At 41.1% G+C, this 25,621-nt stretch overlaps 2 protein-coding genes across 3 annotated transcripts; one reads left to right on the top strand and one right to left on the bottom strand.

The window, feature by feature from the left end:
- The first annotated feature begins 13 nt into the window (after positions 1-13).
- Positions 14-10,758, top strand: MITD1 (microtubule interacting and trafficking domain containing 1). The gene is made up of 7 exons (XM_036874025.1): positions 14-208; positions 6,621-6,722; positions 8,354-8,490; positions 8,574-8,660; positions 9,498-9,613; positions 10,366-10,426; positions 10,528-10,758. Exons 1-7 carry the CDS (start codon positions 58-60, stop codon positions 10,621-10,623), a joined length of 750 nt encoding a protein of 249 aa, XP_036729920.1. The 5' UTR covers positions 14-57; the 3' UTR covers positions 10,624-10,758.
- A 1,866-nt stretch (positions 10,759-12,624) lies between these two features.
- Positions 12,625-23,560, bottom strand: LIPT1 (lipoyltransferase 1). Of its 2 annotated transcripts, XM_036874024.1 has the most exons (3): positions 23,460-23,553; positions 17,175-18,253; positions 12,625-13,228 (listed from the first exon to the last, which is right to left on the bottom strand). In XM_036874024.1, exons 2-3 carry the CDS (start codon positions 18,250-18,252, stop codon positions 13,200-13,202), a joined length of 1,107 nt encoding a protein of 368 aa, XP_036729919.1. In that variant the 5' UTR covers position 18,253; positions 23,460-23,553; the 3' UTR covers positions 12,625-13,199. The 2 variants fall into 2 exon arrangements, with proteins under 2 accessions (XP_036729919.1, XP_036729917.1); XM_036874022.1 differs by lacking the exon at positions 12,625-13,228 and having other exon boundaries at positions 17,070-18,253; positions 23,460-23,560.
- Between the last annotated feature and the right edge of the window lie 2,061 nt (positions 23,561-25,621).

The raw sequence follows: 25,621 nt of genomic DNA on the forward strand, positions 1-25,621 counted from the left end.
GCGCTGCATACCCGCCAGCCTAGGGGGAGGTTGGGGCGGAAGTGAGTTTCCGGCACTATGGCGGGGTCACTCCTGGGCCAGGACTCTGGAAGCACAGCTGCAGTCACTGTGATAAAGCGGGCGTTGGAACTAGAGTCAGAGTCCCGGTACCCGCAGGCTCTGGTGTGTTACCAGGAGGGGATTGATCTGCTCCTGCAGGTTCTGAAAGGTGAGCAGTGAGCCGCGGAGGGAGGATTAGAGGAAAAGGAGCTGCAATCTGCTGTGTCTGGGCGGGAGTGAAAGTTAAAACGCTTACTGTGCACAGCGAGAAAGCCTTAAAATACAGAACGTAGGGTAGTCGACAGGACAGGTGGACTGATTTCTTTTATATCTTTAGTAGATTGATGTCGTCAATAAAAGAGGGGTTACTATCCTAGAATTTTAAGAGACATAACCAAATGTAATAGATAAGCCTTGAAAGGACTTGGGTTTGAATGAACTGTAAAAGACATTTTGGGATCAAGTTGGAAAGGTTGAATATGGATTGGGTAGCATTAAAATTAACTTTGTTAGGCAGTATGGTATTTTTCGAAATCTGTTCTTAATTTTAGAGATAAAGCCTGAAGAAGTGTTTGGGGAAGAATTGTCATGATGTCTGAATCTGATTTTACTTTAAAAGAACGTTGAAGCAAATATGGCAGAATGCTAACAATTTTTAACTCTAGGTGGTGGGTAATAAGGGTGTTCATTACACTCTTTTCCTTACTTTTCTCATTAAACATTTTCATTAAAAAAAATTTTTTTTTTCTTTTTTGGCCGTGACCCGCAGCATGTGGGATCTTAGTTCCCGGACCAGGGATCGAACCCGCGCTCCCTGTATTGGAAGCGCGGAGTCTTAACCACTGGACCGCCAGGGAAGTCCCTTCATTAAAAGTTTTAAAAAACGATTTTTTTTTAATGAGAAACGGGTATACTGAAATTCGGTGTGAGAAATGTATAGGACTGTGAGAGGAAACAGTTAAGACTTTCTGTTACATGGTTATTCAATGTTGAGAGGTACACAGATAACCCTTAACACCCAGTACAATCCCTGGCAGGTAGTAAACACCTAGTAATTATGTATTAAATTGACTTAAGACCAGCCCCTGCTCCCCAGCCCCTGGGGCTCTTAGTCTGGCCTCAGATCTCCCCTCTGTGCTTTTTAGCCTGAGTGTTTCCGATTTGTTTCAGAAGCTTTGAGATAGTAGAGGCTGCTTTTCAATGTTCAGCACTTTTCTCAGAATGGTAAAACTCTGCCTTGGGTAGGGACCATATGATGATGATGATGATGACGGTGATGATGGTGATGATAATGAGAGTAACATCATTTGTAAGTGCTGAGTGCCAGGCAGTGTGCAGAGCACGTTAAAAGCATGATCTCAATTCATTCTTACAATTGCCTTATGAAGTAGGAGGTGATGTTATCCTCATTTTACAGCATAAAAAATAAAGTTCGCTTTCCAGTTCTGCCACAATTGGTAGAGTCACAGTTGAAACCCAAGGCTTTAAAGACTGTACTATACTGACTCTCAGAAAGAGAGATGGTGTACATTGTCCGACTCTGAAGCAGCGGTATCACAGGAGTTCTGCTCCTGTGTGCTCCCCTGATCCTGTGGGGCTTACAGAGACAGTGACATGATCTTGCCGGTTAAGATGTAAATGCAAATAACTCTAATGCAGGGAAGAAGTGCCAGGAGCCCTATGGACAAGTGCAATGCGGATTTAAACAGTTAACAGTCATTGGGGGATGGAAAGGTGGGTGGCTTTTGATAGGGGTTTTGGAGGGATGAGTAGAATTCCAGAAATTCAGCTGAAAGTGTTCCAATTCTGTCTGTGCTGTTTTACCAAATAAGTGGTTCAGTTCGCTTTGGCATAGGTCTGTAGAGAAAGAGTGAGAAGTAAAGATTAAGGGTAGACTGGGGCTTGGAGCACACTGCGGATGGCCTTGACTGCCGGGAGATTTTAACTCATTCCATTGACAAAGAGAAACCATTTAAAGTTTTTACAAAGGAGTGACGTAATTAAAGTTGCATTTCAGGGCTCGGCTCTCTTAGGAATATGCTTTTCTCCCAAATATTTGCATGACCTACTCCCGCTCCTCTTCCAGGTCTTTACACAAATATCACCTTATTTGTGAGGCCATTCTCTGACCCCCAGTGTAAAATTACAACCGCCATCGCGGGACTCCCTTATCCTTCTTCCTTGCTTTATTTTATTTAATAGCACTTACCACAATCTAACATACGTGTTTTACCAATTTATTTATTTATTTATTTAAAATCCATTCATCTGTCAGTGAACACTTAGATTGCTTCTACCTTTTGACTATTGTGAATTTCCCATTGCTTATTTATTTATTTATTTATTTGGCTGCGTTGGGTCTTCGTTACTGCGCGTGGGCTTTCTCTAGTTGCGACGAATGGGCTACTCTTTGTTACAGCGCGCGGGCTTCTCATTGTGGTGGCTTCTCTTGTTGTGGAGCACGGGCTCTAGGCGCGTGGGCTTCAGTAGTTGTGGCTCGCGGGCTCAGTAGTTGTGACTCGCGGGCTCTAGAGCGCAGGCTCGGTAGTTGTGCCGCATGGGCTTAGTTGCTCCGTGGCATGTGGGATCTTCCCGGGCCAGGTATTGAACCCATGTCCCCTGCATGGCAGGCGGATTCTTAACCACTGCGCCACCAGGGAAGTCCTACCAATTTATTTTTATTGTTGTCTTTCCTCTCATTTGAATGATAGGGGAGGACTGTGTTTGTTTTATTAACTGCTATGTCTCCAGTGCTTAGAACAATGCCTGGCATGTGGTAAGTTCTCAGTGAATATTTCTTGAATAAACGAGTGAATATGGCAAGAGCGTAGGAGAGACATTAACCTGAAGAGACTGAAGTCAAGCAGACCAATCAAGGAGCTCCTGCAGAAGTCAAGATGAGAGGTGATAAGGGCCTGAATGAACCAGGAGGGCGACACCAGTATTAGGAAAGGGAGGGGACAGTTTGGACATTGAATGACTGGCACTGGCACGTGATTAGCTGTTGGAATGGGAATTGAAGATGGCTGTATGATTTCAAGCCTGGAAAACCAAGGCATGTTTGAAGAATGGGTCTATAGTGTCAAACTCTGATCAAGGATGATGATTAAGAAAGGAGTACTATATTTGTAGAGGACAGGGAAAATAGAGTATATTTATAGGCAGGAGCAAAGTAACAGTAGAGCTTAAGAAAAGAGATGTTAGATAAAATGTTCTAAAGGAAGCTGAGGGGGAGGTGTATGGAAAAAATTATGTAGATGATAATCATATTGACAACATTTATTGAGTATTTCCTACATGCAAGTCTCTTTCATAATTAATCATCTCCACAACTCTCTAAGGTACTGTTACTCTCTCTGTGCTACAGATGAACATGCAGAGAGGTTGAATAACTGGCCAAGGTCACATAGCCAAAAGTGACAAAGCAAGTTTTGAACTAGAACAGCCTGACTCCAGATGCTTTACTGTTAACCACTTTTCATACTGCCTCTTTGTAAAGAGTCTGTAAAATGCTGAATCCTGACAAAAAGTTCAAAGTTTTTGAGTTTAGAGGAACATATATCAACGTACTGGAAGAGTATGAGTTCTCATATCACCTTAGGACAAAAAAACAGGATTCCCCACAAGAGATTTATGGATGACATATGGGTATATTAGGATTTTCTTATGCTACTGTAGTATAGGCATGAGAAAGTAGGGGTCTAAATGATATTAATTTTGGCAGTAGAAAAACTTGAAAGGGAAAGATTTCAGTAATTATATGGATATCAACAAAGTGTTGGAAACAACTTAAATGCCCTGGGTAGGAGAGTGGTTGCATAAACCATGGTACAGCCAAACAATGGAGTACTATACTGCTGTAAAGAGGGTTGAGCAAGATCTTTGTGAAGTGATACGGAGTGATTCCCAGGATATATTGTTTAGTGAAAACTGCAAAGGACAAAGAGTAGCTATAGTATGGTAACCTGCATGTAAAAACAAAGATATAAGAAGATTTTCATGTGTCTACTCATTTGTTCAAAAGAAACACAGGAAGGATAAAACCAGAAACTAATGAAATTAATTCATATGCGGTGGGTGGGAAAGAGGTGGAAAGAAGGGGGAAATGGGAGTGGGGTAGCAGGATGAGGAGGGAGTGAATAACTTCTCTAAGTTATTCAGTTGTTATACATAAGGGAGAACGAAAGAAATAGGTAACCTAAGCATCTTTGGAAAATAGTATTTTGGCTGTATTCTGTAAAGTTAAAGACAAAGTGAACAGTGTACAAACATTGTATTATTTTAATTGGTAAATTATTTTCTCACAACGGTATGGGTTAGGAATTCTGAAACTATTTTATGTCTATACTAGGCTTGAACAAGCCAGTAAATATATTGTGGATAATAAAAGAAGGTACAGGTAAGGAAAGGAGGAAGGCTAGAATGAACCCTGTGGGATCAAAGTTATCAGCATGAATTCATGGTTTTTGATATAGATACAGATGGGCAGACATAGAAATAGAGTTGTATGTGTGTGTTAGTAAACCTCCACGTACTTTCTACCTGCATTGACGGAAAGGGTCTAGAGGTAGTGATAAGACTCCCTGAGTAGCAGTGAGCACAGTTAGCTCCCAGAATATGATTTCTTGATACCATTCTCCAATAAAAGGAACCAGGGCTCCTTGGAGAAATGGTTGATTCCAGGGCTGGGGCAGGGAAAATGAAACATTTTGCACCAAAAAGTAAGGAAGTGCTCAAAAAATGAGGGGTTATGTCAAAAGGACAAAGGAGCCAACATGATGGAACTCTTAAAGCCAACACTGATAAAATATGAGCAAGAAAATATTGATAGTATTGGATTACAACCCATAGAATAAAAGATATATCCATGAGTCCATATTGATATAAATCCATAGTTGAATAAGTAAGTAGATGGGAGAGAAGAGACAGCTCTTCCTTACAGTGGAATTCCAATTAATAAATTAAAGAGGAATGATGGAAATAGAAAATCACCATTTGGCAAACACTGCAGTAATAATTGTTGCAGGCAAAGACCATCAACGGATGCTAAAATTAGCGGATGAAGAGTGGAGAGAGACAGGATATCTTCCCACAAGGTAGCGATTCCATACAAAAGAGAAAATAGTGATTTTTCCAGTGGAGAAATCTGTGAACTCCACCTTAACCAAGTGATCAAAGTCAGCGTCACCAGGAATAAGACACATCAACATCGTGTACCTACTGAGAAGGGCGCAACAATTCTGTGATTTTCTTGCTAAAAAAATGCATAACCTCAGTCTGTCTAACCATGAGAAAACACAACAGCCCAAAATGAGAGACATTCTACAAAATAACTGACCACGTACTCTTCCTAAATGTCAAGGTCATAAAAGGCAGAGACACACTTAAAGGAACTGTTACAGATCGTAGGAGGCTAAAGAGACATTACAACTACATGGTATGTGGGATCCTGGACCAGAAAACGAACTTTTCCACTAACTTTCTTTAGGTTTGTATATGAGCTAATAGTGTCGTGTCAATGTTAAGTTACTTACTCTGATAATTGTACCATGGTTGTGTGATATGTTAATACTAGGGGCATCTGGGTGAAGGGATTCTGTGCCATTTTTGTAGCTTTTCCATAAATATATAGTTAATTCAAAACAAAATGTTTTAAAACTCAGAGTTTAAAAATGAAATTATAATAGAAAATAAAAGCAATATTAAAAGGGAGGAAGGAAGGAGCCAGGAATTGATTTGGTGACTGATTGGGGGTGGGGCTTGGAGTAAGACTTTATTGATAACATATATTCAAAAAATACCTTCCATTTTTGGGGTGGCTGGGAAAATGATTCAGCATAAACCATAAAGGGGAAGTCTGGAATAGAAGCTGGTTTTGTGGAAGAAAGATAGATATTGTTTGGTATCTTTTTTTTTTTTAAAGGAATTCCTTTATTTTTATTTATTTATTTATTTAATTTTGGCTGTGTTGGGTCTTCGTTTCTGTGCGAGGGCTTTCTCTAGTTGCGGCAAGTGGGGGCCACTCTTCATCGCGGTGCGCGGGCCTCTCACTGTCGTGGCCTCTCTTGTTGCGGAGCACAAGCTCCAGACGCGCAGGCTCAGTAGTTGTGGCTCACGGGCCTAGTTGCTCCACGGCATGTGGGATCTTCCCAGACCAGGGCTCGAACCTGCGTCCCCTGCATTAGCAGGCAGATTCTCAACCACTGCACCACCAGGGAAGCCCTGCTATCTTTTGATTATGCTTAGATTTCAAACTTATGGGTAATTAGGACAAAATAGTGCTCAGACTCAGTGACATGTAATAAGCCACCTTTGTTTCCTCACCAGATTTGAAGTCTCAGCAGTGAGACATGGTGTCTGAGTCCCCACTCCTAAATAAAGCTGCTTCAAATGCTTAGTGAAAAAAATGAAGGCCCTACATGATCAAGCTAAATTTGGGCCTATTATTTGTGCATTTTAGGACCAAGACAGACCATGCCAAAGGACAGGAAATCGTGGAAAACTTGGGAAATGGGAAATACTGCTTGTACCAAATAGGAAGCCTGTTTTGAAAGTTGAAAGTGTATTTTTTAAATTTGTAGGCACCAAAGATGTAACAAGGAAGTCTAATCTCAGAAAAAGAATTTCTGACTACATGGATAGAGCAGAAAACATAAAGAAATACTTGGATCAAGAAAAAGAAGGTAAAGAGGCTGTTTTGGAGAGTGTGTGTACGTGCTATTGTGATAAAGCCCATTTCACCCAGTGTTTCTGGCTGTGCCCTTTGGAGCTTGCAGGTCTACTCTGCATTTCCATTCATCTGTACACGAGCTGTTCCTAACCTTTTTCTTCCCTGGTTGGGGGAAGGTGGGGGTCAGATACCCTCCTGAGAATCTGAGGACAGCTCGACGTACTGCAGAACTTTGCATGCCATTTTAAGGAGTTCATAGATCCCCGTGAAGCTTATGTGTAGACTCCAGTTTAAATAATACTGCAGAGGAATACTGAATATAAATCCTGTATTTTATTTGTATTTCCCTTTATAAAATGACCGAAATATTAAAGTAGCTCAAGAAACTCCTGGGACTTCTTTGAGATTTTCGTTGTGAGTCAAAACATTTCAGGAGTTAGGTATTCCTAATGATTAGAGATGCAGGAGGTATGGTTCCCTATTTATAATTGGTTCTCTACTCATGAGGATCCAGTTTACAAACATACAATGGCAATGGCCATTGCCACCTGGAAGTGCACGGCTGCTGCTTTCTACAGTCAGTGGAACTGCTGCCCTCAGAAAACCCAGTGCCCCCGGCCCTCAGCCGCTCTTTACTCCAGGCCTCTCCCCACCTCTTCCTGGTGTTCTGTACTAGCGCACACCCTGACTACCCCCACTGAGGTCCTCTGTTGAGTGGGAATAAAATTGTTTCCTTCACCCCCAGTTGAAATCTACAATGCAATTTCCCTCTAAAACTTGGATGAAATATAGTACCATCAGCATTGTGGTTTGAATACTGTGGGTTAAATTAACCTGTGTGGCTAGCTTGGCTTGAAAACCGATGCACAGTTGGTAACATTCTATCTCTGGAAATATTAGGAACAGAATCCAAACTACTGGTTTTCCAACAAGGTTTAAAAGTGCAACCACCATATAAATTAGGAACTACCATTAAGGGTCATATTTTAAAAAAACTGTAAAGGTCTTCGATAACTTATTCAATAATGAGCCATTTTGAATAAACAAAAACAATGGAACTACCCTGCTGACACTGTGGCATTCTAGGCTTTGGCTTGGGTTATTAAGAAGTACTATAAATTTCTGCTTAACACAGTCTCTACAAGTTCTAAGAAAGACTCCTAGACTCCATATTATATTGCATTTATATATTTAATACTTCAGCTATTCAGCTGCAAGACATAAAAAGACTTAAATCTGAAGAGAAGGACCAGATGGCCACTGAATCATAGCTTGTGGTTCTTCTCATGGTGACAGGAATATTAGGTATCTTTATACATATGGTTCCCTCTTGAATAAACTGCCTGGTCTATAGGATTTAGTTCAAGAACCGGTTCCAAGAAATCTCTGGACTTTCCCACTTGCCCGGCTTCCATGAAGGCAAAAAAGTCCCACATGGAATGCTTTGCCTTATTTACCTTTGTATGTGTAGCATCTTGCAATGTGCCTGGCATGGAGTAGGCATTTGAAAATGTTTGCTGAGTGCACGAGTTAAAAAAAAATTAACTTGTATCTGATGCTGATTTATTACTGCATGTAAATATAGTATGTATAAAAAGAAAGGAAGTAGTCCCTGGTTTTATTATTGAAGCTTGTGTTTTATAGCTGGAAAATATCACAAGCAAATTAAAATAGAAGAGAACGCAACAGGTTTCAGTTATGAGTCACTTTTTCAAGAATACCTGAATGAAACAGTTACGGAAGTTTGGATAGAAGATCCTTACATTAGACACACTCATCAGGTAGGTGAAATGTACTCCCATACGATGAAACATTATTGTTTTAAATGTACGAGTTAGTAATAACCCCTCCTAATGTCTTTCAGCTGTATAACTTCCTTCGATTTTGTGAGATGCTGGTTAAGGGACAATGTAAAGTAAAAACTATTCATCTCCTCACCTCTCTGGATGAAGTAGGTATCTGAAGGCATTTACTCTCTCTTAACGTAATGAACTTTACTCAGTTGCAGGGTATAGTTCGAGGCAAACCTGGACCTCATGCTTCAGCTAGAGCTGTTTCACTGGGAATGAACTTATTCTCTAACAACAGGCATAAAACACCTTGGGAAAAATGCTGTTGATTTCAGTATGTCATATCTTGTATTTGGCCACTTTGCTAAACTCTCTTGTTCAAGTAGTTTCTCAGTTTCTTGGATATTCTATGAGGCAATCACACTGTCTGCATTATTGACAATTTCTGTCCTCTTGATTTTGATTTAAATAGGAATGCTTCTAAAGAATTCATATTTCTAGGATTAATTTGAGAAGAAGGAAGCCCCATCTGAATAACGAAACAGCACCATTAAAATACATTGTATTTATTCTTTAAGTGAATATAGGTTTATTCACTTTCACTTCCTTTTACAAAAAAACTAAAGATATCTGGATTTATTAGTAAACGAGTCCTGTGCCATGCTGAGAAATTTACTATGAAAAAACATGCATCTCTAGAAATTATAAAAAATATTTACAGATTTGCCAAGCCACAGAATGCTAATGTAATAAAATACATTTTAGGAGATAGGACAGAGTTGTGTTATGTTCACGTTAGAGAAAAAAACAATTATTTTGATAAAAACAGTTGCTCTTAAACTACTTCATCTTCTTCGGTTGCTTGTTTGCAATAATGGACAGTGAAACTAGTATAGAATCTTTCCATTTTAATTCACCTATGATACACATTGCATAGCTTAGGAATAATTTAAAATATTAATAACTGAGGCAAAAAATTGTATTTTTCCTATTAACAGGGCAGTGGGAAAGAACAGCAAAGTAGTGGCCTGGAAGAAATAAGAGAGTCACTCAGGAATCATGGAGTGCAGTTGGAATTAGAATACTCTTCTTTGATACACGACCGGGAAATTAGGTTAGTGTATAGTAATATTTTAATTTTTATGCAGTTGAAAAATACTTATTTTTATTTCTCATAATAAGTTATATATAATTACATACAATATTCAATTTAAATACTAAAGATTTAAATAAAGCTCAATTTTCATATCTTTTCACTTTTGAAGAAAAAAAAAAATCTGGCTTATTTTGTCCTGTATGTGAGTTTCCTATTTCCTAATGGAATAAAATTTACGTGTTCTGTGTCATGTGAGAAGAGGAAGTACTTTTCTGTCATTCAGCTATACACAGTGTTATGGCATTGGGATAATTTCCTTTTCTAGTGATACTAATATTTATTTAATGTGGTTTTACTTCTCATGGTCTTTTAAATATTCTAGTAGGCATGACAGGACGTTGTGTCATGCCTGCCAGGGCTCCGCCTGCCTATGTCCCCCACCTCTAGGCAGGGGAACCCCTGAAACATCACCACAGTCTGCCTGAGTACACTTGGAAGCCACTTGTTAGCAGAACAGGGAAGCTTTATCAGCAAGGTGAAATTCAGGAGGAAAGTTTAATTGAATTGTTAAACTCTTTATCAGCTAATGGATGTTTTGTTTCACTGTAGACACAGCCCATAGGTAAACCCAGGTTTAGTTCAACCCTTGCCACTGGAAGAAGTGATTTTATTTGTTAGGGGGAAATTTAGCTGACACTTAATACATTATAGCTTTGGTCATTGTCTGACTTAAGTGTCTGGAATGTAATACTATATACTAATTTCAATAGGTTCAACAATGGATGGATGATTAAGATCGGAAGGGGACTTGATTATTTTAAGAAACCACAGGTAGGATATCGTCTTATGAGTGACTGTGTAGCACTCTTTTTATTTTAATAAAATGGCTTTGGTCCTTTTTGTTAAAAAAAATTCTTTTCTTCTCTTCTTAGAGTCGTTTTTCCCTTGGATATTGTGATTTTGATTTAAGACCATGTCATGAAACAACAGTGGACATTTTTCATAATAAGCACACAAAAAAAATATGATGGGTAGTAGCCTAATTTATATTATATATTTCTATTTTAAATGAATATTGGATTTTTTTTTTTTTTTTTTTTACCTCTGGACAGATCATTCCTATAACATATGAATTTAACAATAAACTTTTACATTTCTACTAATTTATAGATTCATTGTTCAGTTGTGTGACCAATCCTAAGTATTTTTATAAATACATTACTCAGTAGAGTTATAGTGTTTCAAGTCATATGGTTAATTTAAACATTTTACCAGATTTTCTCTTATTTGCCTGTTGGAGAGTGAATCAACACGTAATGAGCACCTATTAAGAAGATGAATTGGATGCTTTAATCTTGCCCCTGGGAATGTAGAGTCCAGGAAGAAAAATCATGAATTAGAGTACTCTTAAGAGACAGATGGGCTTGTGGGTCTAACAACCAGAAAAAAATAACCACTGATAATTTTGTTACAATTAAGTGTCTTTAGCAGACATTTACCTATTTACATTTACCTATATATTTATATATATATATATATATATATATATATATATATATATATATATATTTTAATGTTTGGGCATAAGAATGGACAAATAAGTCACTGGGACAGAATAAGGAATCCAGAAACACACCTGAGAGAAAGTGGATGTGTGTATGGGCACATAATAGATAATAAAGGTCTTTCAAATTAGTGGGAAACAAGTAGACTAGCCAATAAAAGTTTGCAAGAGGTAACATTAGATCTCTACCTTATGCCACATAGAGAAATTATTCTAAATGGGTTAAAGAGCTAATGAAATGAAATATCCAAACACTTTTTTTTTTTTTAACTCCACTGAATGTACTAAGCATAACACAAAACCCAGGAATTATCAAGGAAAGTAAAGAGCAAATGATCATGTAAATATTTAAAACTTGAATAAAGGGAACCATAAAAAAGTTAAAAACATATGAGATCAAATTTACAACATATAGGAAAAGGGTTAATAGTCCTAACATACAAGGAAGATTGCCACATTTTCAGTAGGTTTAACCTGACCAAGGATTTGGTCCTTTGAGCAATCTCTCTCTACTGGGTTGTTCCTGCGGTACATACATTCCCATCCAGATACACCCTGTTTCTTTGTTCTTCATGAACAAATTTCTTTGAGTTCTCTATACAGTTTTTTCCCCTTTCCTCACCACCTATTCACACTTCAATTCACTTCTATCTGGCTACCCAGTCACTCCACTGAAATTGCTCTTATCAAGGTCAGCAGTGACCTCCATACCACCATATCCAATGGACACTTTTTAACCCTCATGTTACTTGTTTCAGGAGTATTAGACCCAACTGGCCACTTCCTTCTTCTTTTTTTTTTTTTTTTTTGTAAATTTTTTTATCATTGTGTTCTGCATTCACAGCATTTTAAAATTTATTTATATTGTATTTTATTTATTTTTGGCTGCATTGGGTCTTCGTTGCTGCACACGGGCTTTCTCTAGTTATGGCGAGCGGGGGCTACTCTTCGTTGCGGCGAGCGGGCTTCTCATTGCGGTGGCTTCTCTTGTTGCGGAGCGCGGGCTCTAGGCACATGGGCTTCAGTAGTTGTGGCTCGCGGGCTCTAGAGTGCAGGCTCAGTAGTTGTGGTGCACACACAGGCTTAGTTGCTCCGCGGCATGTGGGATCTTCCCGGACCAGGGCTCGAACCCATGTCCCCCTGCATTGGCAGGCGGATTCTTAACCACTGCACCACCAGGGAAGTCCCTGGCCACTCCCTTCTTGAATCTCAACTTCCATGTAACACACTTTGCTTCTCTCCTCCACCCTACCTTTTAAATATTGGAGTTCTCCTAAACTAGGTACTAGGTAGTAACCTTTTTTTTAGTAGGAACTTGTATGGGGAGGTCTTCCCCAATAAGAATTACACTTGTGGAAAAAAATAATTAATAAATAAATGAAAAAGAATTACACTTGTGGCCTGATAATTAGATGTTAATGTGGCTGCAGCTTTAGGAACTTGACCTAGTTGTGTGTACCTTCCGTGTTTGCTGGGGGAGGAAGCACTATCAGGTGTGAGGAGATGGACGGGGCAGGATCTGCCAGACCAGGACTCCCACCTTCTCCCCTTTTTCAAAGGTGTGTGTTCTGTTCTAGGTATAGTACCTGGATGGGTCTGGTTTGCAGCAGGACATCAGCATCCCAGTGGAGAATGAGTCATTCCTCCTCATACAGGGATGCAAAGTAACTCACCCATCTTGGTGGGACATCCCTTTACAAATCCCATTGCAAACTCCCTTCCCAGGTGTGATGGGGCTTGGTGTTCTCAGCAGCATAGCATGTAGATCCACAGTGAGAGGGAAATGGCTGTCTCCTGCAATTTCCATACCTTACTGTGGGTATCGTGTGTCTAAGCAAGGGTCTCCCATCTGGCCTGTGGGGCAGCAGGCTCTACTGGTTGATCACTCAAATGTCTTAAAGCCTGGGATAGTACTTCAGTGCATCTGGCCAAGGTGGTTTTACCTGTTAGTAATTCAATCTGCTGCTTTAATGTTTCATTCTTCCTTTCTACCAACTCTGCTGGTTGTGGCTTGTAGGAGAGACAGAACCTCCATCAGTGTCATGTTCCTTCACCCAATCTTATGTTGACTGAAAGAAAAAGGTACAACATAAGAGTTGTTAGTTTCAGTTTTATTCGGAAAACTTAGTGAGGACTATAGCCTGGGAAACAGCCTCTTGGTAGCCCAGAGGGGACTGCTCCCCAAAACACAGGGGAAGAAGCCACTGTATATGTGATTTTGGTCAGGGAAACCGTGCAGTCAAGTATACATCTCAGTAAAAGGTTAGTGGTCATGAGGAACAGATATATTAGTTAATGATGTTAGTGCTTTTTCTATGTATGAGAAGATGCAAGAATCTGGGTTCTCTAAAAATCTTCCTGAGATATATCTAACTATCTAAGGGGCCCGTTTTTCCAAAGCATATATGTTCTCATCCTGTTTTTCGTCCTGAATCCCTTTCAGGGTGCACCGTCAGTCAGCGACTGCAGTGGCTAATGACTTGATCCTTGTAGAGCTGGATGGTGGGCAACATTCTTTGTTTTACACTTGCACATCATGACCTTTAAAATGTGACTGTCCAGTCACTGTCTATTGGACAAGGGTATCCATAAATGGTACTCAGCTTCTCTAATGCCCTTACGGTGGCAGCCTGCTTTGCATGGCAACAGGGGAAAGCTTGAGTTAAGCCAGACCCGGTGGGCTCCTGGTACAGGAACAGTGGGCAGAACATACATTCCAAGGACAGGGGAGGAGGTTAGGAGCCTCTGATTGCCTGGGTCCAGTTTGAAGGGCAACTGGCGGTCACAGCCTCTTGATGGCCTCCTCCAAAGGTGGGCTCCACCTCCCACCAAGATTTGTAAGTTGGAGGATTCCCCAAACATAGGGGACTTGGATGCTAAACACTTTAAACTTTAGATGAATTACAAAAGTCCACAATTATCCATTTTCATGATATACGATACTATTTATATGCTGTCGACTCCTATTAAGCCAAGACTTCTCCTTGGAATTCTAATCTCACATATTCAGCTGCCTATTTGGCATTTCACCTGGCATCTCAGAAACACACAAGCATTTCAAACATAACAGGCCCCAACTGAACTTTGGATACACACTCCCCCGCTGCTCCCGTGTACCCCCATCCATCCCGTTGCTTAAGTAAGCAATCTAGGAGTCATTCTTGATTCCTCCCTCCCCTTCATCCTCATATGCAGACATACAGAAAGTTCTGCAGAATCTACCTGCAAAACATGCCTTTAATCCATGTGTTCCAGGAATGCTCATCAGATTTCCCTTTTGGAACCTGAAGCCCTTAACAGCCTTCACCTGATGTCATCCTCTCTCTCGAGAAACAAAGGGTATCAGAAAATCATGGCTGCTTTATTGCACCAAACACATCATATCAGGATTTTTATACCTTTCTTAGAAAATAATTTTCAGTTGTTGTGACAAATGTAATGCTTAAAAACGGGCCCATGAACAACCCCTTCAAAATTGTGTTTACTTGGTATTTAATACTGCAAAGAACCATGGGGCCTGCCCATTAAACCTGCCTCAAATGAAGAACAGCTAGCCTGGCACCTGTGTTTGTCCCAGGAGCAACTTGAAAAATCCCCTTCCCTTACTCTACTCTCATTTTGAGATAACCAGCTGCAGCAAAACCCTGTGTGTCCACTCCTGCTCCCCACAACCCCTCAAAAAAAAGGATGGGATCTGGATCCACTGAGATACATGAAAGGAGAAGATCTCCTAAGAGGACGGAAATTAATGTGATAGCCAAACACTGTGTTACGTTGTTTCACGTGAAGATGTCTGAAGGTCTCTGAGTCCTGAAACCCCTGTTATGGGTTGAATTATGCAAACCGCAGCCCCCCCCCAACCCCCCTAAGAAATTCACACGTTGAAATCCCAGCCCCTGGTACCATAGAATGTAACCATGTTTGGAAATAAGGTCTTCAAAGAAATAAGTTAAAATGATGTCTTTAGGGTGGCCCTAATCCAATATGACTGGTGTCCTTATAAGAAATGGACATCTGGACACAGATACGCACACAGAGGAAAGACTATGTGAGGGTACAGCAAGAAGGTGCCACCTGTAAGCCAAGGAGACAGCCCTCAGAAGAAATCAAACCTGGGAATTCCGTCGGTCCAGTGGTTAGGACTTGGCGCTTTCACTGTTGGGGCCCGGGTTCAATTCCTGGTCAGGGAGCTAGGATCCCACAAGCTGCCAGGTGTGGCCAAATTAAAAAATAATAATTTTTTTTAAAAAAGAAGAAACCAAACCTGCTGTCACCTTGATCTTGGACTGAATAAATGACTGTTGTTGTTTTAAGCCACCAAGTTTTAGAGTGGTTTGTTATGTAGCAATAGATAACCGGTAAATCCGGATTATTCTCCTCCCTGCTCCACTTCTCATTCCTCAGGGCTCAGCTTCAACGTCAGGTCCCTGATCGCTCTAGCTAGGGAGCCCGTATTGTCTAACTGCCTGGACTTTTCTTTCATACTTTTCTCATCTTGTAAGCATTTACTGATTTCTTTCCCTAGTTTTAAAAAACTCAAGTCTTGACCTATTAATGGGTCATAAAGTCAATTTTTATAAGAAATAAAATTGAATATAAAATATCAGATAAGTAGTAAAGGATAAGCATCGTATTGTGAAACTTGTTAGGTATAGGCAATATATGTGTGTGCTGGTGCACAATATAAAATACATTTTTTACTCCAGTTTTTAAAAAGTTTGAAACCACTAAACTGTCAGTTCTTAAGCTCAGTGACCATGTCACTTTCACTCACCATGAACATCCAACAACTAGCAAAGTACCTGGCACAGAGTAGGCACTCAATAAACATGTAGGAACTACTGTAGAAATAAGAGGAGTATGTGAGTGAACTGTAGAGACAGGAAATGGTTGGCAGTGGTGGTACCCTTTGAAGAAGTTTGGCAATGAAGTGATGGAGATAAACAGAGTAAAGCCTTGAGCAGGAGTCTTCGGGAAAGGGGAGACATGAGCATGTCTATTCACTAAGGCTAAAGATCCAGTAAAAGTCGAGAGGGACTTAGGCAAGATAAAGGAGATAAATAACTGATAGTACAATACAAAGCACAGACAAACAGGCTGGAGAGGAAAAAGCCACAAGCCAATTCTCAAGCCAATTCTTCGAGATTGAATGAAATGAGAAAAGTTGAAGTAGAGAACACGGGGGCACTGAAGGAGCTCATTTCTGAAAGCCTCCACTCTCAAATTATAAATCAAGGTTTGTGACCAGATTAAGAGTAATGGAATTCTGAGCTTAGGAAGAGTGGGAACATTTACGAATAAGGCCTCTGAAGAATGAGGGGGAGTCAACAGGTGAGTTGAATCTGGCACCAACAGAACAAAGAAATACAAGTTGAAAACTATAGATTATGTGAATTTTTTTCTAGCATTGCCTGCCATCTGGGTATAGGAGTGGAAATCAATTGTTGGAAAAAAAAAAAAAGGGTGGCTATGATAGGTCAAGAGAAACAAATGAGAATGCTGGTAAGAAATGGAGTTGAAGCAAGAGACTTGAGGAAAAGTTATTGGCTTAGAAAAGTGCAATAAGCTGGGTTTAATGGGAGAGGATGGAAGGATAAGGAAACAACGAAAATGGGAGAATTTTAGAGTTTAAGGTTTCAGAGGTGGCAAGAAGCTGGGGTTATATTCCCTAGCGGTAAGAAAGAGAACTAACTCTGAGGTCAGAGTGTCCAATATGGTATACAACCCCAAGACGGTAACAGAGGAAGGAAGTGAAATACAAATGCAGCCAGGTATTAAAATCAATAAAGATAGAGAGAGAGTATCTTAGAGGTCAATGGGAAGTATGGACTAGGGTAGGTGATAGACAATTTCAAATAGGGAGAAGTTACTGAAGGAGACGAGGTCTTTCTTATTTTAAGAGACATACAATGTACTGTAAACATTTTAATTTTCTCATTGAAACTGTCAATGTTAAGAAATTTACTTGGAATCACATTATTCCCTTAATTTTTTCACAGAGCATATTCCATTTACTGTGTAGTTCGTCATCTTCTGGACATGTTCTATGTAATATACTTGTAAGCATAGTCGTTTCAATTGGGCAAAATTTACTACCAATAAAACCTGAATTTAACTTGTCACGTATTTCTAGCGGCAACCAATGGTCAGGTGCTTCAATATTACAGATTTCAATTCTTCCATTCTTTATGTCTATGAATACTTTAACTTCCAAGTGTGAATGTTCATATAACACACTGAAGGAAGTGTTTACACTGAACTTTGGAGTTTTGCCATATATCCATTCCCAGGTCTGTAGTTCTTTGGCTATGCTGTTTATTCCAGGAAACAGTGTCTCGTCCGTTGGGTTTATTAGGTGAATGTGATTATCGATTTGATGAGATGTAGCATACTCTGTGGCAATAGCATTTATCACTGCTTCACAGGTCAGAGTGGGATCTTTTTCCATAAGATTTTTTACTAAGGCAGGTGTGCTCGCAGTGGCGGTGCTCCTGATCCCTTGGTAAGGGCTCTTCAGCAAAGATGACAAGAAGGTCCCATCGGTACTGCATAGCAAAGTGCAGTGGTGATAAGCAGCAGCCTTGCCAATCTTGGAAGCTGTTCCTGAGATTTTAAACTGTCCATCAAGTAAAAGGTCGAACCTTTTGGTAGCCCGCACATCCAGCTGCGGCTGGACAGCCTTCAGAGCTTTAACAACTAATTTTAGATTTTCCATCCTATCGTACTTTTTTTTGGTTGTAAAAAAAGTCAAGTTGATGTTACCCATATCATGGTAGACTGTTCCTCCTCCACTTCTCCTCCGAGCTAGTTTTACACCTTCTTCTCTCATCAGATTCAGGTTACATTCCTGCCAAGGGTTCTGATGCCGACCAATTACAACAGAGGGAGAATTCCTCCAAAAGAAAAGAACCGGCTTGGCTTCTAGATTCATATGGTCATGGATCCAGTCTTCTACAGCCAGGTTTTGGTAAACATCATTGGAAACTGACTGTAAAATGAGCCCACTTTTAACTGTGTCTTTAAAACCAGCTGCTGGGACCTTGAGGTTACAAAGTAACTGGAAGCAATTCTTCATTGAAAATGGGATCAGCATGCTTTTAAAAATGGAAGACAAACAAATTAATGATTGAGAAAAAGAAAATTAAATTCTATTTTGTAGCTATCAGTTCTTGGTTATTTAATCCAAACTTATTTAAGTATCCAGTTTGGTTGCTTTTCTTGCCTTTTAGCCTTATCATTAGTCTTCAGCAAAAACTGTACAACAGAGTACTCAAAGGAAATAAATGATACAAACCTCAAATTGTTTTAGTTGAAATGGAATAAGGGCACAGATTTTTCAAATAATAAAGCTGAAAATACATTATATATCTCAAAGACAAACAAATTATTTTGAATTCACAGGTAATACACATTATTTGAGAAAAATGAGAAAATATAGACAAGCAAAAAGAACAAAATAAAAGAAACTATAACATGACCACCTGGAGATAATCCCAATTAACACTTTAGTGTGTACCCATTTTTTTATGTGCATGTGTAAAATACACACACACACTTTTCCCCACCAAAAGTGGGCCATTTCCCCACCATACTCTTTTATGTGCATGTGTAAAATACACACACACACTTTTGGCCCCACCAAAAGTGGGCCATTTCCCCACCATACTCTTTATTTCATTCAATGTTAAACCTATTTTTACATCAGTTTTAATGTCGTGTTACCTTCCACTGTCAGATACACCACCGTTTACTCAACCAATCTCTTAGTTTGTAAGTTTAGATTGTCTCTAGTTTTTCTATGTTATCAACAATGTATTCATGAACATCTGTCTGGAAAGCTTTAATTATGTCCTTGTAGTACTTTAAAAATAATTCCTATTTAACTTTCAGATACATATTTACTGGCAGCCTAACTGTTTTATTTAGATCAATATTAAATTAGGATGGACCCCCTGAAGTCAGGGGAGAGGTGGTCAGAGTAGCAAGGTTAAATAGAAAGGCTAGGAACAATTTTATTATGTTTTGACACTTTACACATTATTTGTGTTAGCAGTGCTGATGAAAAGGCTGAAAATACTAGCTGTAATATGAAGTATTTTGACTAGTTATGGTTGTAAAGAAACCATTCTATTCCAATTTCGTTTCTTAGAATGGTCATAATTTTCCTTTAGGTTAAAGACCTGGCAAGGACTGGGTTATTAAAGCCCAGAACTAGGCCACATTCTTTTGTAGTTACATCCTAGATGCACAATTCCTAGGGTAACAAGTCTTCATATTTTCATCACTCTTGATATATCTTGATAAATTATGCTACAGAAAAGCTGAACCAATTTACACTCTTTCTATCTAGAAAGGTCAGGAGAGGTGTAACAGAGGAAGGGATACTTGAACCGAGTCTCGAAATCTGATGGTTTTTACCACGTTGATGGGAGTAGCATGTTCCAGGCAAACGCAAAGACAGAGAGTCCTCCAACAGTAAGGCATGTCTTGGGGACTCCCTCCTCAAAGAAGATCCACTACCAGTCTTCCAGCTCCACTGAAATCTTTGGCTGTGCTGTCCTAGGAAGCCTCTGCAGCCAGATGCCGTTTCTTTGGTTAAACTCTTTGTTCTTGGTTCTGTTTGACCAAATTTGATATAGTCCCTCCTTCATTGAACAAATGTTTATGGAGTGCCTACTAGGCACAAGGTAGAATAAAGAAGGGGAGGAGACAGATTCATGTAATTCTAAAGCATTTGGCCTTTTTCTAAAAGCAGCTGGATCTAGTGAGGTGTTTTAAGTAGGAAAGTGTTAAGTCAGCCATTATACAAAACTGCTTCTGCTGGCAGTGTTGAGCATGGATTAAAAACAGATAGACTAGGGGCAGGGAGACGGCTTCACCGACCCATGCAATTGTCCCAGCTAGAGATAACAAGGGCCTGAACGAGGGTAGCAGACACTGAGAAGGGATGGACATGAGGACATTAAGGTCACAGACTGGTCCTTGCCTTCAAGGAACTCACTATCTAGTGGGAGACACTAAAAAGCAAGGAAGGTGATAATTAAAATAGGGTGTCATAAGTGCTATGACAGGGTAAGTACATTAGAAGGCCATTTAACCCTCTTATCATTGGAAGTGACATTGAAGTTGAGACATAGAAGGGGTAAGGAAAAGTATTCCAACAAAGTACAATAGCTTGGAGGAAAAGAAGACCCATTCAAAGAATTCGAAGAATTTAATTCAATTGGCTGGTATTTAAGAGTGCAGGAATGGGGAGCTGCAAGAGATAAGGAGGCAGAAGTAGAGATCAGATTACGAAGAGACTTAAAATCCACGTTAGGGACTTCCCTGGCGGTCTAGTGGTTAGGACTCTGTGCTTTCACTGCAGGGGGCACAGGTTTGATCCCTGGTCCGGGAACTAAGATCCCACAAGCCTCGGGCCAAAAAAAAAAAAAAATCCATGTTAAATACTTGAACTTCACCCTGAGGGTGATGAGGAGGTGCTGAAGAGTTTTACAGATTTATACTTCAGAGACATCGCCTAGAGATTTAAGCAGGGAAAATCCTGATACTTGGTAATTGGTTCAGTGAGGGTGAGAGAAAGAAGTCAAGGGTCATGTCCTTTATGGTATAATGATTACGAGGCAGCATTCAAATCCCAACTCTGTCTCTTCCCAGCTAAGGCAGATTAGTTGACTTTTCTGTGCCGCAGATCCCTTATCTGTAATATGTGGGTAACGATGGGTCTCATATCAGGATTAAATGAACTAATACATGTAAAGTGCGTATAAGAGTGCCTGGCACATAGAAAGTACACAGGATGTTAGGTCTTTTATTAATTTTATGCATACCCTGACTTCTGGCCTGGGAAATGGGTGGAAAGAGGTGACATTTCCTAGGACAGATTTCATAAGAAGAGGGGATATGGGGTGAAGATAACTGGTCCATTTTGACTGCATTGAACTTAAGAGTCTTTGGCTACCAGCAGCCAATGGCACAGAGCTGAACAGATGTTAACTAAGGGCTCCAGAATTGATCCAATTAATGTATTAATAGTGCTAAAAATATCTGTATTCATCCAGGCATTGTGGATACGGTGTGAGCGAAACACAGCAAAGATATTAATTCAAGAGATTTTGCATCTACTACACGACAGGCATTGTTCTTGGCACTTGGGATTCATCAGTGAACCAAATCAAGGAAGGTGATGAGGACCATATGAAAAAGGAAAGGGAACATAGGAAACGTGTATGTGAGAGGAACCAGGCTGCTATTTAATTTAATTTAATTTATTATTTATTTATTTATTCATTCATTTATTTTGGCCACAAGGCATGCGGGATCTTTGTTCCCCTACCAGGAATCGAACCCATGCCCCCTGCAGTGGAAGCACCAAGCCTTAACCACTGAACTGCCAGGGAAGTCCCCAGGCTGCAATTTCATATAGGGTTGTCAGGCTAGGCTTCATCAAAAAAGTGACCAGAAAAGCAGACTGAGTAAGTCAGAAAGAGAAAAACAAATATCGTATATTAACATATATATGTGGAATCTAGAAAAATGGTACAGATGACCTTATTTGCAAAGCAGAAATAGCAACGGAGATGTAGAGAACAAACGTATGGACACCAAGGGGGAAAGGGGGGGGTGGGACAGATTGGGACTGACATATATACACTACTATGTATAAAACAGATAACTAATGAGAACCGACTGTATAGCACAGGGAACTCTACTCAATGCTCTTTGGTGACCTAAATGGGAAGGGAATCCAAAAAAGAGGGGATATATGTATACGTATAGCTGATTCACTTTTCTGCACAGCATAGACTAACACAACACTGTAAAGCAACTATACTCCAATTAAAAAAAAAAAAAAGAAAAGACTGAAAGTCGAGGGAGTTAGGCTGAGCGCCTACTACGTGCCAGAAACTGTTCTAGGCACCTGAACACATAAACAAATAGGACCCTGTGAGGATGTAACATTTCCACTGAGCCTCGTAGGACAAGAAAGAATCACACAAAGAGTGAGAAAAAGTGGGAACACAGGGATGTCTGAGAAAATCTGAATGCCAATTTATTAATTTACAAAGAGAACTATAGGCTATCAACCGGATATTCAGATCGGCCTGTCCAACTACTCCCTCTCTTATCATAAGTTTGCTTGGTGAATACAGAATCCGGACAAAAGGATGGAGTTATACGACTTCAATGTCTGGTGGAATGAGCCTTGAGGAAATCACCTCTCAGCTCCTGGGCTCTGGAGAGATCCCACTGTTAACGCCAGGACACCCTGTCTCTCCCAGAGGAGGCCTGGATTCATCCCGTCAGGCGCACCTCTCTTTTACTCCATGCTTCAAAAACAGATCAGACCTCCAGCTGCATGATGTACAGTCTTTTTTTAGTTGTCAGGATACTGACAAGTCCTGAAGGCCTGATAAAATTTTGTCTCTTTAACTTAGCATATCTCTACTCTTACCTTTTAATTATTATTTTTTATCGTTTTTTAATCATAGGACGATCATATTTCCATGTTCTGGGGGGGGACACTTAGCTACCACCACTTTGAATTTACCAAACCTGCTTCTCCATCATCGAACAGAAAGCAAAAAATAACAGGATCCCACCTACCCTCCTAGGCAGGCCCAGCTCCTTCAAAAAATCCTCCCCGGGGCTTCCCTGGTGGCGCAGTGGTTGAGAGTCTGCCTGCCAATGCAGGGGACACGGGTTCGAGCCCTGGTCTGGGAGGATCCCACACGCCGCGGAGCGACTGGGCCCGTGAGCCACAATTACTGAGCCTGCGCGTCTGGAGCCAGTGCTCCGCAACAAGAGAGGCCGCGATAGTGAGAGGCCCGCGCACCGCGATGAGGAGTGGCCCCCGCTTGCCGCAACTAGAAAGGGCCCTTGAGCGGGGACGAAGACCCAACACAGCCATTAATTAATTAATTAATTAATTAAAAAAAAAATCCTCCCCAAGTTTTATCTTGCCATCTTGCCACCTCTTGGTACATAACTTATCCAGTCTCAGGACGGCCGTGTGCCTGTTTGACTTCGCCTTTTTGGTTCTCGGTGGGCGCGCACAGGGCTGGCACCCAACATGTCTAATTTTTTGACCCTCCTGTGTTGCGGATAATCCGTTCTTAACCGTGGAGCTAGGTCTTCCCAAGCTCTGACCGGACACTTCAGGGCCTGCAGCGCCAGCCATGCGCCCTGCCCCAGGGTCTCAGGTCCCCGCCAGCTGCCTGTCCTCGGGGCCCACGCCGCCTGCCCCGCCCCGCCCGGCCCCGCCCCGCCCCGCCCTGCCCCGCCTCCGGTTTCACGCACCTGAGGCTTCCGGTCGCGGCCAAGTCACGCGCGGTCCCGCGGGGGAAGGACGCGTGCGACCCAGAAGCCCGTCCGGCTGCGCACGCTGCCGCCCCGCCCGCCGCCCCGGCCCGCGGGGGGCGGGGCACCGGAAACACTGCGTGGGGGCGGGGCCGGGGGGTTCCGGAGGGTCCTTCCGACCGGCCGAGCCGGCGCCGAACCAGAGAAGAGGCAGGGACGCCGCCCACGTTCGAATAATAGTATCAATAGTATCGAAAGTCCTAGAGCCCCAGGGCAGATGGAGGTTCCCCGCGTGACAGCCCAGAGCGTTAGCGGGGAACAAGTAGGAGCGGGGTTGAGTCAGTCTGGAGGGGAGCCCGCCTGGTACCCAGAGCAGTCGGGTCGGATGTTCTTTACTGAACATCCAGGCATTGCGCGGGGCTTTTGCACGTCTGATAGTCCAAAGGGCAGGCAACTCCACTTGGAAGGGGACGAAACTAAAATCGGTTTTAAAAGATAAATGGCACTTAAAGGAATAAACGCTGGTATTCCCAATACAGAGATGGTAACAGGTAGGAAGGAGTGGGTCGGAGAACCAACACACCGAGGGCAATGAACGTTACCACTTGGGGTGTCCCTCGGTGCAGCTGGCAAGAAAATCCTTGTGGCTTAGCCAGATGGGAAATTCCCCCGGCAGGCAAAGTTCCAGGTAACTATAGCTGCGTAACAAACTGCCTCAAACGCCAGTGGCTTAACACAACGATTTATTCTAACATTTATATGGTCAAGTCTTGCTCACGTGGCTTCCTTCATTCAGCACAGGTTGGCTGAGCGGGGAGGTCCAGGACGGCCTTATTCACGCCCTTGGCGGATGGTTCTGGCTGGCTGCTGGGGCACCTCCGTTCAGGGCTAGCCTTGGAAGGAGCACTTTGGCCACATTCTGTTGTCCAAAGCACCAGCAAAGGCAGCCCAGAGTCAAGGGGTGGAGAAATGGACCCCACCTCTTGATGAGAGGAGCCCAAAGAATTTGTGGTCATCTTTTTCAGTCTTCGACAGAAATCAATCTCTCCTTTGGCTTAGAATAGAAACCATCAAGACTTGCATCTTGGAGTAAGAAGCATCCAGTGTTCACAATTTGGTGATGCCGATACCATGACCCGGGCTCCATATAAAGCTACAATAAAGACACAGTGGCTCCTTATTTATTTACTATTACCCTCTTGATTGAAGTCACTCTGAGTAATTAGTCTTTCTTGGATTATGCAGGTGGGAATGGATTCTGTGCAGAGTTAGTCCCAGTAGGAGTTTTCCAAGTTATCATTAAAAAGAGCCACGCAATTCTGTTGCTCTTTGCTTATATTACATCTTTCTAAATTCCATTTCTCTGGAATCTGAGGTGGTACAATTTCCCCCCCCCCCTAATTTCCTACCGAAGTGTTTTTCAAGAATGGATCCGTCCTCCCTGCTCCTAGACTTCCATCCTGTGGTTATCCTTAACCCCTCTCCTACTTCTTCAGCTTCTCCACTGGATCCTTCTGCTGACACTCAAACACGACCTCCATCTCATCTTCCATCTCTCATCCTGTCTACTCCCCTTCAGAGTTGAGCTTCTTTGTGGAGTTACTACACATCCAGTATCCACTTCCTCACTTCCCATTCATTTTCCAACCTACTCCAACATGGATTCTGTCCTGTTATTCCATCAAAAGTGCTTTTGGCAGGGTGAGCAAAATGGGTGAAGATGATCAAAATGTACAAACTTCCAGTTATAAGATAAGTAAGCTCTGGAGATGTAAATGTACAGCATGGTGACTATAAAAATACTGTACTGTATACTTGAAAGTTGCTAAGTGAATATATCTTAAAAGTTCTCATCACAAGGAAAAAAAATAACTATGTGTTGATAGATGTTAACTTCTTACAGTGATCATTTTGCAATATATATGAAATCATTATGTTGCACACCTGGAACTAATATAATGTTATATCTCAATTTTAAAAATTTATCTAAAAAATAATAAAATTCTTTAAATCATTAAAAAAGTATTCAGGGATGATGGAGAATTAGGTCAGCTACTTACTCTCAAATGGTTGGGAGGAGAGGGAAAGGCCTTTGTACCATGCTTGCAACTTTGCTGTAAATTTGAGATTGTTTCAAAATAAAAGGAAAATAATATATGTTA

Source organism: Balaenoptera musculus, chromosome 13, assembly GCF_009873245.2.
Source record: "Balaenoptera musculus isolate JJ_BM4_2016_0621 chromosome 13, mBalMus1.pri.v3, whole genome shotgun sequence".
NCBI lineage: Eukaryota > Metazoa > Chordata > Mammalia > Artiodactyla > Balaenopteridae > Balaenoptera > Balaenoptera musculus.